This window comes from Dasypus novemcinctus, chromosome 16, assembly GCF_030445035.2.
Source record: "Dasypus novemcinctus isolate mDasNov1 chromosome 16, mDasNov1.1.hap2, whole genome shotgun sequence".
Classification (NCBI taxonomy): domain Eukaryota; kingdom Metazoa; phylum Chordata; class Mammalia; order Cingulata; family Dasypodidae; genus Dasypus; species Dasypus novemcinctus.
In genome coordinates, this window is record NC_080688.1 from 75,178,402 (window position 1) to 75,192,005 (window position 13,604).

A 13,604-nucleotide genomic window follows, 5' to 3' on the forward strand; every position below is an offset into this window, starting at 1 on the left:
GCCGTCTTAATATAAATAGTAATATACGCTCTGTTCTGGGTATTAACTTTTTTTAGTTTTTAATATGTCTCAAATTTGAAGTACAAGAATAAGTAAAGAATTTGTATAGACTTCCTATTCCCCATTCCCAAATTAAAGGCTAAATTTCTGTCACATCCTGTTTCAAGGTTTCTCTCCTCCTAATTTAACAGTCATGGGAGCTGAGTTGGAGAAGGGAATAAAGAGGAATTCCCTATAATGGCTAAAGGAGCTGGAAAGGGTAGTTGCTTTTCATAATGTAAATAGTTGTTCACCACTTAACAACTTAAGGCTTATTCCTTACAACACTTAAAGTGGTACCACACATATAGCTGGCATATGGTATTGAATAAAAGTGTTGATCTGAATTAAATCTGTTGTTTTCAGTTGTCTGGACTTGGAGCAATGTTCTCTTAAGGTATTGGAGCCTGAAGGAAGCCCAAGCCTGTGTTTACTGAAGCTAATGGGTGAAAAAGGCTGTACGGTCATGGAATTGAGTGAGTTCCTCCAAGCCATGGCACATACTGAAGTTCTTCAGCTTCTCAGCCCCCCAGGTAGGTTCTTCCCTTAGGCATAATCTTCAGGAGTTCATGTAGACGAACTTAAGGGAAAATATCTCCAGCAATAACACAGGCAAACTGTGCTTAATATTTTTGGAAAATGTAAATGGATAGAGCCCCGTTTTCCCCCAAGTGTTCTAATGAAGTAATAAGTATAAGCCAGTTTGACATAAATCTAATTTAGCTTTTAAATATGAATGCCAGTTTGCAAGAAATATAAGGAATAGAGGAATGAATTAAACAAAAGCCTAAGGAAATTATCAGAAAGATCCTGAATGTGGGACATTCTTTAGGACTATTGGCCTAGTCTTTTTTATCATTATTATTATGATGATGATTATTATTATAAAACTTCTTGTAGGTTATAGAACAATCATTCTTAAAATACAGAATTCCCATATACCACCTTATTATTAACAGCTTGCATTATTGTGGATCATTTGTACAATTGATAAAAGCACATCTTTATATTTGTAATTGTGTTACAATAATAGTATATAAACTAATAACTGTAGTCCATGGTTTAACTTAGGGTTCACTGTTTGTGGTTTTTTTTTCTTAAAATTTTGTTCTAATAACATAATGAAACTAAAATTTCCTCTTTAAACCACATTCAAATATATAATTCATTGCTGTTAATTATATTTACAATGGGACATTCTTTAGGACTACTAGCCTAATCCTTATTAAAAAGTCAAGGTCAAAAAAAAAAGTGGGGAAGCTCTCAATAAGTAACTAAAGAAGTTATTAAAAACTACAGAAAATGTATGAACATTGATTGGATTGTGGTTCCAAAAATCAGCTATAGAAAATGGTTTGGGGATAATTGGAAAAGTTTGAATATGATCTGCACACTAGATATTAGGAAATTATCATATATAATGATATTGTGGTTCTATTGAAGAAAACCATTTTTCCAAGAAGATGTATGTTAAAGTATTTAGGAGTAAGATTTCTCTAACTTACGTTGAAATAGTTCAGAAAAAAGTGCACAAATCTATATGTATATTAATACAATAAGTGATTGGCATTTATTAAGTTTTTTGCCAACATGATGGGTTTGTAATTTTGATTGACACAATAATATGAATTTTTCCTGTATACGTCAATATTGAGTGAGTCTTCTTAAGTCTCAGGTCAGATATGACAGAATAAGAAACAAGTTCCTCCTGTCCACAGCACAGATGAAGTTGGCTATCTACAGTGGTGTCAGGCAGAAAGGACCATGTCATCTAAGCCTCTAATGGCAGCCTCACTGTAGATGGTTTTCCTAGGGGTCCACTTTGCTATAGTGTTTCCCATTAGAAGCAAAGAGACCAGACAAGCATACAAGTACTGTGGACTTAAAAAAGATAAAGAAAAAAAGGACTGTGGACCTGATACTCTGTTTTACATGGTTATGCAATCTCGTAACTGGCTTGCTTATGATGTATTTTTAAATTATCATTAAGAAGCTAATACTTCAATTCAGAACTTATTTTTTACTTGGTTTGGGGAAAATTAGGGACGTGTGGTATAGTGATGTAGTTTCAATTACATATACCAGGAAACCCAACTCAAATTGGCATAATAAAGGGACTATGTCAGCTCTTCTTACTGAAAAATCTTGAAGTAAATTGACCTTCAAAAGAGAAAGGAAACCATGCTGTTTCCAGGGAGTTCATTTGCTTTTGTCTTTGTTTATCCTTTCTTGACATTGTCTTCCTTCCAAGACTGACTCTCCAAAGTCACAAGTATCTAATAGCTGTTTCCTGGGCCCATTCATCTTTGTCCCAGAATTCTCAGCAAAAATCATAAGGTCATGAAGCAGATGTGGCTCAAGTGATAGAGCTTCTGCCTACCATATGAGAGGACCTGGCTTTGATCCCTGGGGCCTCCTGGTGAAAAAGAAGAGAAAGTGTGCCTGCGTGGCAAGCCAGTGCCTGGGTGGTGAGCCAAGTGCCCGAATTGTGAGCCACTGCCCGTGCAAGTGAGTCACACAGGAAGATGATGTTGAAAGAGAGATGCAAGGGAGAGTCAAGGTGAAGCACAGCAGAAACCGGGAACTGCAGTGGCGCAGCTGACAGGGAACCTCTCTCCACATCAGAGGTCTCCAGGATCAGATCCTGGTGAATGGGGAGGAGAAAAATGAGAAGAGAAGATAAAAAGAGAAATAGATACAGAAGATCACACAGTGAATGGACATAGACACCAAAAACAGCAGGGCAGGGGGAGGGTGAGGGGGTAATAAATAATTTTTTTTTAATCGTAAGGTCCACTCTGATTAACTAGTTTTGGTCACATGCCTGTCCCTGAGCCTGTTACTGTGGCCAGGGAGATGGAATGCACCAGTTAGCCTGGCTTGGGCCCAGTTGGGTGGATTTGGCTTTCCAGGAACCATATGGATCACCATACAAAAGGGAAAAGCTTGTTGGAAAGCAAAAGGAGACATAGATGCTAGGGAGGTAACCATAAAAGTCTACTATAAATGGAAAGGGATCTACATTAGGAGTCAGGAAACTTGGACTGTCAAGCCATCCCCTACTTTCCAAGTTCTAATGTAGATGATAAAAGAGCAATGCTAAATGCCTCCATTGTGTTACACACTGAAAAAGTTTCTCAGTGCCTCTTCGTACTAAGAGGTATGATGCAGAAATAACTACCTGCTAATGCAAACTGCGCATCCAAATATGGTACCCAGGAGATGTGCCGATTAAAATCCACCAGTATAGGGCACCAAATTAACTACTAGGCTTTCATACTGATATGATACCAGGCCTCTTAAAACAGGAAACTTCTCTGGAAAGTAAATATAACTTTCATATCTCTTTTTTTCAATAATTACCTTAATTTCTCTGACCCTTTGTTGCCAAATCTATAAAATGAGAACAAATGTTCTCTACCTCATAGAGCTATACAAGTTGTATGAAATAATACTGTATTGAACTGCATATGACAGAGGCCTCAATATCTTTTATGATTTGTGGTGTGACCACTGGCTTGAGACCTAAGGTTCCCAGTTTTTAAAGTTTCCCAAATATGAAACCAGAATTAGCTGAAAGTAAGTCACATATTTATATGTAGTGGTCTGCCTGACATTTTAAAACAATATTTTATATTTGACTTTGGATGAGCCACCATTTAATAAAGTACCATCCTTAATAGACACCCATAATCTTCCTTTGAAAAGTCCATTTTTCTCTTTGTGTTTTTCCTTCAAAGAGTAGGAATAGTACTTTACTGCCAGTGTTTCCCCCATGCAGATTGTTCTTTGAAATTTGGCCTACAGGCTTTTTTGTGGTTATACACTAGAGCTTTTCTGCAGTTGAGAGGAGTATAAGAAAAGGAAAGCATTGTCTGTATTACCACTTATTCACTGATTCTGAAGTTTAATGTCAGATTAGCCATATGGTGTTCATAGAAATCAGTTATTTCTTGAATGTTCATTATTTATTTAAGAGAAAATATTTTGGGATATGATAAATCTCAGTAATTTCAGGAAGAAATACTTAATTTACTGTTAGCTTACTACCCACATCTTAAATGGGTAATCTGAACCTTACTGTACTTCCAGATATTAGAATAAAGAAATATAAGAACTATAAGGCAGCATTTTAATATTTTAATAAGAATATTGAGAATAAATACTATTGTAATTAGGACATATTAAGAATGTAAGTCCTGATAGAAATAACTTAGTTCGGGATTTTGCTCATTCATACAGTAAATATTTACTGTGTTTTAATACCGTCACCATTCCAGGCATTGTGTTAGGTACCGCAAATTCAAAGATGGAAAAAACATTAGTTCCTGCCTATGTGTAGTTCATAATCTGGTAGGGGAGATAAGCATAAAAGTGATCACATCCAGTACAGTCATGAAAACAAGTGTATATCAAGTAATTTTACTTTATCACTAGTTTTTCCTTTTTAGCATATTCTTGAGTTTGGGTGAAAATACAAGGTAGAAATGTTCTAATTTTTCTGCTGGTTTTTATAATAGTACAGTTTCATGGGAGGACACTAATTCTTGATCCCTAGAAAGTCTGGTGATTTTTCTATGATTATTCTTATATAAAGAGGTCCAGTTTAGGTGATTAAGTTAAGTTCTTTCCAAGATTCTGTGAGTCTGTAAACCAGGCTTTTCAGGCCTACAAGCAGGGAGAAGTGAAAACTTGATTTCTTACAGTCTTGCTCATGCCATATTCCATTCCAGTTTTTTGGTGGAATGACAGCCAGAGATAGCCATAGTATAGAATAGCTCTGTTTTTTGAGAAACTATGAGTTTCTTTTTAGGTATTTGTTTTGGTAACCCGGAGTAGCTGAGACAACTTTCTCCATCTCTACCTGGAACAGTTCCTTTCATTAGGAGCTGGCTATAGCTTGTCTCTCACTTGACATAATATGATATCTAATCTAACTGTGAATATACCTCAAAATCCTTGCTCCCTATGGGTTCTGGCACCTGATATCCTTTCTGAAGGGCCCATAGCATTGAGGTTGCCCTCTTCTGTTTTCCCTCTGTTTGGACTTTCCCACAGCCTGGACTTTGGCCAGCTGGCCCCTCAGTTTGGTCTTGCCTGAATTATAAAGTTGCTTGTCATTTTTTAGTATGAATATTGTCCATCCCCATTTTCCAACACTTATAAATTGTTTCCCTATTCTTATTCCTTTGGTCATCTCAGTAGGAATTGGAGAAGGGTAGTTAAATTAATGTGCTGAAATTGTTTTGAAATGAAAGTCCTTTTTTCTTTCATACACTTCAAAGAGCCTGATCCCCAAGAACCAATATTGGCATCTGCATACTTGGAAAATGCAGGTAAATTTAGTTCAGGGGGGAGCAGATGTAGCTCAAGTGGTTGAGCACCTGCTTCCCATGTACAAGGTCCCAGGTTTAATCCCCAGTGCTTCCTATAAACAATAGTTCAAAATGTTTTTATTTTTATTTTATTTTATTTTTTATTTTCTAGTGAAAACATTTCAGGGCAGACTTGTAGGATTGTTTTTTCCCCAATCAATTAAAATCATTTAGATCATGAAATGGTTGTCTAAGGAAATAATGCTTACCAGAACTGGTGAAGCAGGCTAGACAATGGGGGATGTTTAGAGAGAATTAAAGTTTTGTATGTAGGTTTCATTAGCTGAATCCGAAGGTTCTTTCCAACTCAGATTCTGTGATGTTTCCTTTTTATTTCAGTCTTCATATAAGAGGTGTTTCACTGCTGGTACATACCAGATGGCTATAGCATAGTCATGCAATGATTTCTCTTCAGTGGCATCTTTTCTATTCCTCACCCCCTTTTTTTCATATCACTTTTTTTTCTTTTAACCCCATGTAGCACCCTAGTTTTTGTGTTTCTGTTATCAGTTTTACTTTTTATTACTTTATTATCTCTAAGATGAAAAGATTGTTGAATAAATTATTCTTCAGTTTCCAGAATATCTCCACATTTTATTCTTCAGAAATTGATGATTTGTTAAGGACAAAACCATACTATTATAAACACTTTAAATGTTATCAGCAGACATTTATCTAGAAAATGTGGTTTTCAGAAGTTGTCATTTGGCCAAAGTCTTAGTTAGCTACTGGGTGGAGATGACTGGAAGAAGAGGAATAGCATTATTCTGGGATGCTTTAGGGCATATAGGAACCTTTGAGTGATAGCTTAGAAAATTTCAGAATTCCTTTCGGAAGAGTTTTAGGTGGAAGCTGATAAAAAGATTTTTTTGGTTGTTTATGGCCTGTGATACACTTGAATGTATGTAAGAGAGCTTTTTGTGGGAAAGCTGTTTATAAATTACATCACTGTTTAAATGTATTTTAAGAAAAAATAACTTAAAAGGAGTCTATAATAATGAATCCTTTGGTTGAATCAAGAATCATCCTAATTAATCTGTTTGTAATCCTTTCTGTTTTTATTGTAATTGTTTAACATCATGTATCTATTCATCTACATATGTGTGTGTTAAAGCACAATCCTTGGTTCCATCATACCTAGTCAAATTCTCCCAGTCTTACAGGAAATCAAATAACCTCTCTGACTTCTTTGCAGATGTTATCTGAAAATAATGCTTGTTTGCCAGGAAGCTGTGTATTCACCCTTCAAAATAGAACTTTCCTTTGTATGCATTGGTACAGTCTACAAAGCACTGTGCCCCATTCTTTCCTTACCTTTGTTCAGCATCTTCTGACTAGTGGGTGCTGTATAAGCATGGTTAAGGCAAGGGGTAAATCGTGGTTCCCGTCGCACATTACTATGTGGGAGGAAGGAAATATGTGTGGTTAAACCTTGGCAGGTATTGTGACTGCTTTTCTTTATTACTCAACAAGGGCAGTTTCCAAGTCACAATTTGCTTTTCAATTCTCAATCTTTGAAGCAATAAGTAATAAATACATGTTTAATTGCTTGTCAAATTCTAAGCTGCTAAAGTTGTCAATGTGGGAAAGACAAACTGGAAGTTTGAATTAAAAATTATTTAGTCTTGGGAAGCAAATGTGGCTCAAGTGATTGGTCTTCCGCCTACCACATGGGAAGTCCCAGGTTTGGTTTCCAGTGCCTCCTGGAGAAGGCCAGCTGGTGTGGCAGGCAGATGTGGCAAGCTGGCAACAACAAGATAACGCAACGAAAGAGACACAAAGAGGAAAGAAAATGAGAGACACAACAAACCAGGGAGCTGAGATGGCTCAGTGATTGAGCGCCTCTCTTGCACATGGGAGGTCCTGGGTTTGGATCCCAGTGCCTCCTAAAGACATAGCGCACACAGCATAATGGACACAGAACAGACAGTGACCACAAACAATGAGGGGGGAGAGAAATTTTAATAAACCTTTAAAAAATTATTTAGTCTTGTTCATATGTTCATTCCTTTGTATGACCCTCTAGGGAGAAAGCCTTTTAATTTTCATCATTCTTATCTCTTATCTCTGAATAATACTGGAGAATATTTGCCATAGTAAATTTATAAGCAGTGTCATGATGCAAGATTGTTCTCTGCCTGGGACAGTCTTCAGTAAGAGAGTTTCACTGGGTAGAAGATGGTATTAGCATGGGAGACACATTAAGAATCATGATGATAGCAAAAGTGTAAGAGTTTTTAAGCCAGGAAAATCAGGGATTTGTATCCTGCTTTTGCCATTTTTACATGGAAAAAAAAAATGAGTCTCAGATTACGTGATTTATCCAAGGTAATCTGGGTGACTTTCTGCAAATTAAACTCATTTCTTCATTGTAAAACAGGTGTAATTTTTATACTACTTCATAAGCTTGTTTTGAAAATTGGAGCTCTTCAAAATGCCCAACATATATGGAGCAATCAGCAAATTGCAGCGAGTAATTTTTATTATTATGGTATACATTCATTCATTCAATAAAAACATGTTGAACACCCACTTTGTCATTATATGCCAGGCACTATTCTAGGTTTTGGGTAAACTGATGACTAAGACCAGTAAGGTCCTTGTTCTCATGGAATTTCTATTTTAGTAGGAAAGGCAGACAGTAAAAAAGCAAGGATTTCCGGTAATGATTAGTGTTGTGAAGAACACAAAATGGTGCTACTGTAATAGAGAAGTGAGGGTGAGTAGTAGATAAGTAGATACATTTGGCAAGGCAACTTCTCTGAGGAAGTGATGTTTTAGTAGAGATCTATATGTGAGAAAGCACCTGCCACAATATAATCTGTGGGAAGAACCAACAGAGCACTGGTGAGTGGAAAGGCAAAACATAGCTTGGCTTGTGAAAGGAAAGGACTGATGGCTGGAGCATGATAAACAAGGAGAGAATGGGGAATGAGATTGGAGAAGGAGAGACAGCAGTTCTTGAAGGGCTTCATAGGCCATGGAAAGGAGTTTGGATTTTATTCCAAGTACAGGGGAAGGTGATTAGAGCATTTTAATCAGAGGAGAGGTATGAATTGGTCATGTTCTAGAAAGACATTTTGGCTGCTGGTTGGAAACCAGGAAAGTAGTTGGCAGACTGTAACAATAGTGCAATCAAGAGCTGATAGTGGCTTGGATTAAGATCATGGCATTGAAGCTGGGAAGAAGTGGAGAAGCTTAACTGACAGGATTTGTAGATAAATTACACGTGGAAAATGAGAAAGCCAGAAGGATGGATTCAAGAATGGCTGCTAAGTTTTTATCCTGAGTAACTGGATGAATGATAGTACAGTGGAAGACTTCTTTACCTTCCTTGCCAAGGGGAAGACTAGGGGGACCTGGTGGAGATCAGATTTTGTGTCAGGAGGGATTTGGGACCTGTTAAATTTGAGATACTTATAAGACATCCAGATTTTTGAAGCCATTATATCCACAACTTCTGTACTTCTCAGATTCATACTTATTCCCTTTTGTTTTTGCTGCAATTTTTTTCCCTTTATCCTAAACTTTAAGAATCAGAATCTTTGTATCTTGAAGTTTCAAAGTCAGACACTCCTGGGCGATAAATGGTAAATATGTGGCATTAAAATACAGTGTTTTAAATTTGCTGGCTTATGCCAGAGTGCTCATCCCATTGTTAGACTTTGTCATATACTTTCCTGCCAACATGTAATGAAGAATTTAGGGGGAAAAATCTTCATCCATCTTGTGCTAACTTGGCATCAATTTAAAGGATTAATGAATACGAAGTACTCCCTTGGCAAGAGTGCTAAATTCTTTTTTGAGGGACTCTTGCTAAAATTGCTGATGGTTTTTCGAGGTTTCTTCAGACCCCCAAATGTGATAGATATGTAATAAGTACTTGCTGGAGGAGTTTACGGCTCTGATGGATTAAGATTGCTTTTATTTAGACTCTTCAGTTGTAACCTTTTGTTCATTTGCATTGGTGGAATGTAGAGGAAAAAGACTATTATGAAGTCATTCAGGATAAATAAGGAGAGAAAAGTAGGTAAAGAAAATTGTTTTAATGACCTTTTCTCCATCCTTCCTAAAAGCTTAGAGAACAAACCTAGTTTATTATATATTTTATAACCTTGGCAAAGGTAAAATTTCTTCCTTTATGTTGGTTATCTATTGCTGCATAGCAGATTACACCAAAACTGACAGCTTTCAACAGTAGCCATTTAGTATCTCACAATTTCTGAGGGTAAGAATCCAGGAGTGGAATGGCTTAGCCCAGTGATTCTGGCTCAGGGTCTCTTTCAAAGTGGCAGTCAAGCTTGGCCAGGGCTGCAGTCATCTGAAGGTTTGACTGGGCTGGAAAATCCTCTCATCAGGTGCTCACTCACATAGCTATTGGCAAGAGACCGTTTTCTCACTGGCTGTTGGACATGTGGGCCTTGCAGCAGGGCTGCCTGAGTGTCCTCATGGAAGGACAGCAGGCTTCCCTGAGTGAGTGATCCGAGAGGGGAGGGAGAAATGTGTTCCATTATTGATTCCAGGATTTTCTCTCAAGCGCTGTCAAAAGTTTAAGTTTTTGACCCCGATAACCACTTCTATGAGAATGAGAATTCTTTGCAACACAAGTGCCAAGCATATATTCTGCTGCTCTGTTTCTAACAGTGTACCTGACTCAGCTGAAAAGACAGCCATATGTGCATTTATGACTACATATTCGTCTGAGCTGGCAATGAGAACTGCATTATGACTGCTGGCTAGCATCTATTACAAGGTGCATCTTTTAAAAAAAAAATAATATGTATATATACTTTTTTTTGAGGGGGTGGTACCAAGGCTGGGGGTTGAACCCAGGACCTTGTATGTGAGAAGCCGGCACTCAGCTACTGGGCCATATGGGCTCTGTAAGGTGCATCTTGATTTCAGAAGTGTTAGAATGTAGTGGGGAAAGCTTTCTAAAGAATCAAAGAAGGAAGCAGATGTGGCTCAGGCAACTGAGCTCCCACCTACCACATGGGAGTTCCGTGGTTCGGTTCTGAGTGCTTCCTAAAGAAGACAGCGAGCTGGCATGATAGGCGCAGTAAGCTGACACAACAAAATGATGCAGCGAGATACAAGAAGAAAAACATAATGAGAGGCACAACTACACAGGGAGCAGAGGTTCCCAGTGCCTCCTAAAGAAAAAACAAGCAAGACAGCGAGCTGATGCGATGGGCAGGCACAGAAAGCTGATGCAACAAGAGACAAAAGAAGAAAAAACAATGAGAGACACAACAAAGTAGGGAACAGAGGTAGTGCAAGAGACTTGGTGCCTCCCTCCCACATTGGAGGTGCCAGATTCAGTTCCTGGTGCCTCTTAAAGATACAGTACACAGCAAGTGCAAACAACAAAGGGGTGAAGTGAAATAAATAAAAAGAAATCTTTAAAAAAAAGAAGCTATATGGCAAATAATTTTCTGCCCCAATCATGGGGAAGCACAGTAGATCAAAGTCTTCTGCAGCTGAGTTTCTTTCCCCATAGTTTTATAAAGCCTGGAGTGCAAAGTCTGATGGGGGAGGGGATGTGAATGGGTGGTTTATACAGAAATCAATATGCAATTTCCAAAAGATTTGCCTTTTTTTGGTTTTAGAAGTATAAACAAGGAAAAGCTCTCGTCTGTGACTTTCTTTTTTTTTTTTTTAGGAATAAAGATCATCGTAAACCCAGAATCTAAGGCAGTCTTGGCTGGACAATTTGTGAAACTGTTTTGTCGGGCAACTGGACATCCTTTCGTACAATATCAATGGTTCAAAATGAATAAAGAGGTAGTTTTTAAAGTGTCTTCTAATTCCTCTGTCATAGGAAGAGAGTGATAGAAATTTAGCACATTGTCCTTAGTGTATTTTTAGGAATTTTGTTAAAGGATCTGATAGACCTAGAAAGAAGTTGTATATTTTAATAAGGAGCCCATCCTCATAAAATTTTGCGTGTAAGAAAATAGGGTCCCTAGGTGAAATTGCCCGTGTACTCACAGCTAATTTGGCCAGAATTGAAATAGATAGTTAGGTCTAACTTTGTGTTCTCTCCATATTACTATGGTGTTTGTCATAGTGTATGGCTAATTTACTCATAAATGTTGCAATTAAAAATTGTTGATCCTTTAAATATGAAAAATTGAACTTTTTAAATGACAAAATAGATACTTTGCTATTAATGAGTTTTTGGGAGATATTCAGATGACAGCTTAACTCTGGTTAATGGACTTGGGAAAGACTGGATTTCCAGTAACTGAAAATGTTACTGTTTCTTAACTCACAAACATTATAGAACCTGGAGGAGGGTAAAAAGCAGACTTTTCTAAAGCTCTAAGCTGAAATCATAGATTTTGCAGAGTACATTTTATAAGATGTGCTTTTGATGAATCATTCACTTATATTCTCTTATTGACTCTTTCATAGATTCCATATGGAAATTCACCAGAACTGGTTTTTAACACAGTCCATGTGAAAGATGCAGGCTTTTATGTCTGTCGAGTTAATAATAATTTCACCTTTGAATTCAGCCAGTGGTCACAACTAGATGTATGTGATGTCACAGAAGTAACAGGAAGCTCTTGGAGTAAGTAATAAAATAGTTGCATGTTGAGATGAGGGCTGCCTTATTTTTGTTTTATTTTAAATAATTTCAAAGCATTACAAAATCATATGAAAAGCTCACATATGTACTTTCATCTGATACATTGTTATCAGTTGTTAACGTTTTGTCCCGTTTACTTTGATTCTTTTTCTCTATGAACATATATATGCACATGCCTCAGAATAAAACCCTTCTCAGTCTGTTCCCTGCTGACCTCTTCAAAATAGCCTTTGTCCTGCCCTCACAAACACATAATCTATACTCAACTTAATTTCTCCTACTACTTTCCATTTTCTCAAGAATGATGCAAAAGGGAAGATGCTCATTCCACCCTCACATCATTCAATGATTGACTGAGACTGCAGAGATCTCTGTGCTTTATAGCCCCTTGGGTCAGGGTTCCAAACTGTAAGAGAGGTCATCTGCTTTATATCTTGGCCACCAGCTTTTGGGGTCACTGAGAAAGTCATTTTGTTTTCCGGTCCCACCCTTGACTTGTCTGTGGCTTAGATGATCTGTCCAGCTGCCCTGCCCCAGCCAGCCCTGGAAGCCTGTATTACTGCGTTCACTGAGATCCTAGTGTGCCTTAGAGGGGCTTCTCGGTCCTTCCCCCGCTCCTTCAGGCTTCAGCAGGGCCTTTGGACTTGTACCTCAGAAGGTCATCTTTTTCAGCCATCCTTCTCTGCCACCACCCTTCTCCAAGGGCACTGGATAAGGGCCCCTCGGAAAGAGTTGGTGAGAGGGTGCAGAATCTCTTTGTGGCTGGGGTCTTTAAGAATATACAGTTGTGCTGTTCAGGAGAACAGTTGGTTTGCCCAGGACTTCCCCAGTTTTAACATTGAAAGTCCTGGGGGGAAGCAGATATGACTGAAGTGATAGAGCTTTCACCTACCATATGGGAGGACCTGGGTTCAATCCCTGGGGACTCCTGGTGAAAAAGAAGAGAAAGCATGCCTGCACAGCAAGCTGGTGCCCGCACAAGTGCCCACACAGTGAGCCAGTGCCCCACGCAAGCCAGTCATGCAGCAAGATGGTGAAGCATCAAAAGAAAGACGAAGGGGAGAGTCAAGGTGAAGCACAGCGGAAACCAGGAACTGAGGTGGCGCAATTGACAGGGAACCTCTCCCCATCAGCGGTCTTCCAGGATCAAATTCCAGTGAATCCTAGAGGAGTGAAAAATGGGAAGAGAAGACAACACAGGCTGCAGAAACAGCAGGGCAGGAGGAGGGGAAGGGGGAAAAATAAATAAATCTTTAAAAAAAAAAAAAAGGAAAGTCCTGGGAAATACCTTAGTCACCCTAATGCCAGTTCACACTCTTTCTTTATAAATTTGTCCAAAGCTCAGCCACCTACTCTCCCTCTTCTGCTTGGTTCTGAAGTCACTAGGTGAGGCCAAATGAGATAGGCATTTGAGTGGAGGTGGGATGACCGGCGATGGCCCAGAGCAAGGAAGTGTGTGGGAAGTGGGGCACATCTCCACAAATAATCATGATTAAGAGAGTGATATATCTTTCCAGACTACTTTTGTGCATGTAGTAAATTTTAATATGGTTTTAAGTGGAATCATATTGTATACATTGTTTTATAACTTCTTG

General features: G+C 38.3%; 1 protein-coding gene across 2 annotated transcripts in view; it reads left to right on the forward strand.

The window, feature by feature from the left end:
• MALT1 (MALT1 paracaspase) overlaps positions 1-13,604 on the forward strand; it is a 57,544-nt gene that overhangs the window by 14,116 nt on the left and 29,824 nt on the right. For both annotated transcript variants that reach the window (XM_004447193.5, XM_012523689.4), the window contains exons 2-4: positions 406-572; positions 11,077-11,198; positions 11,832-11,991. In XM_004447193.5, the coding sequence (XP_004447250.2) occupies positions 406-572; positions 11,077-11,198; positions 11,832-11,991 (449 nt within the window). The remainder of the gene's footprint in view (positions 1-405; positions 573-11,076; positions 11,199-11,831; positions 11,992-13,604) is intronic.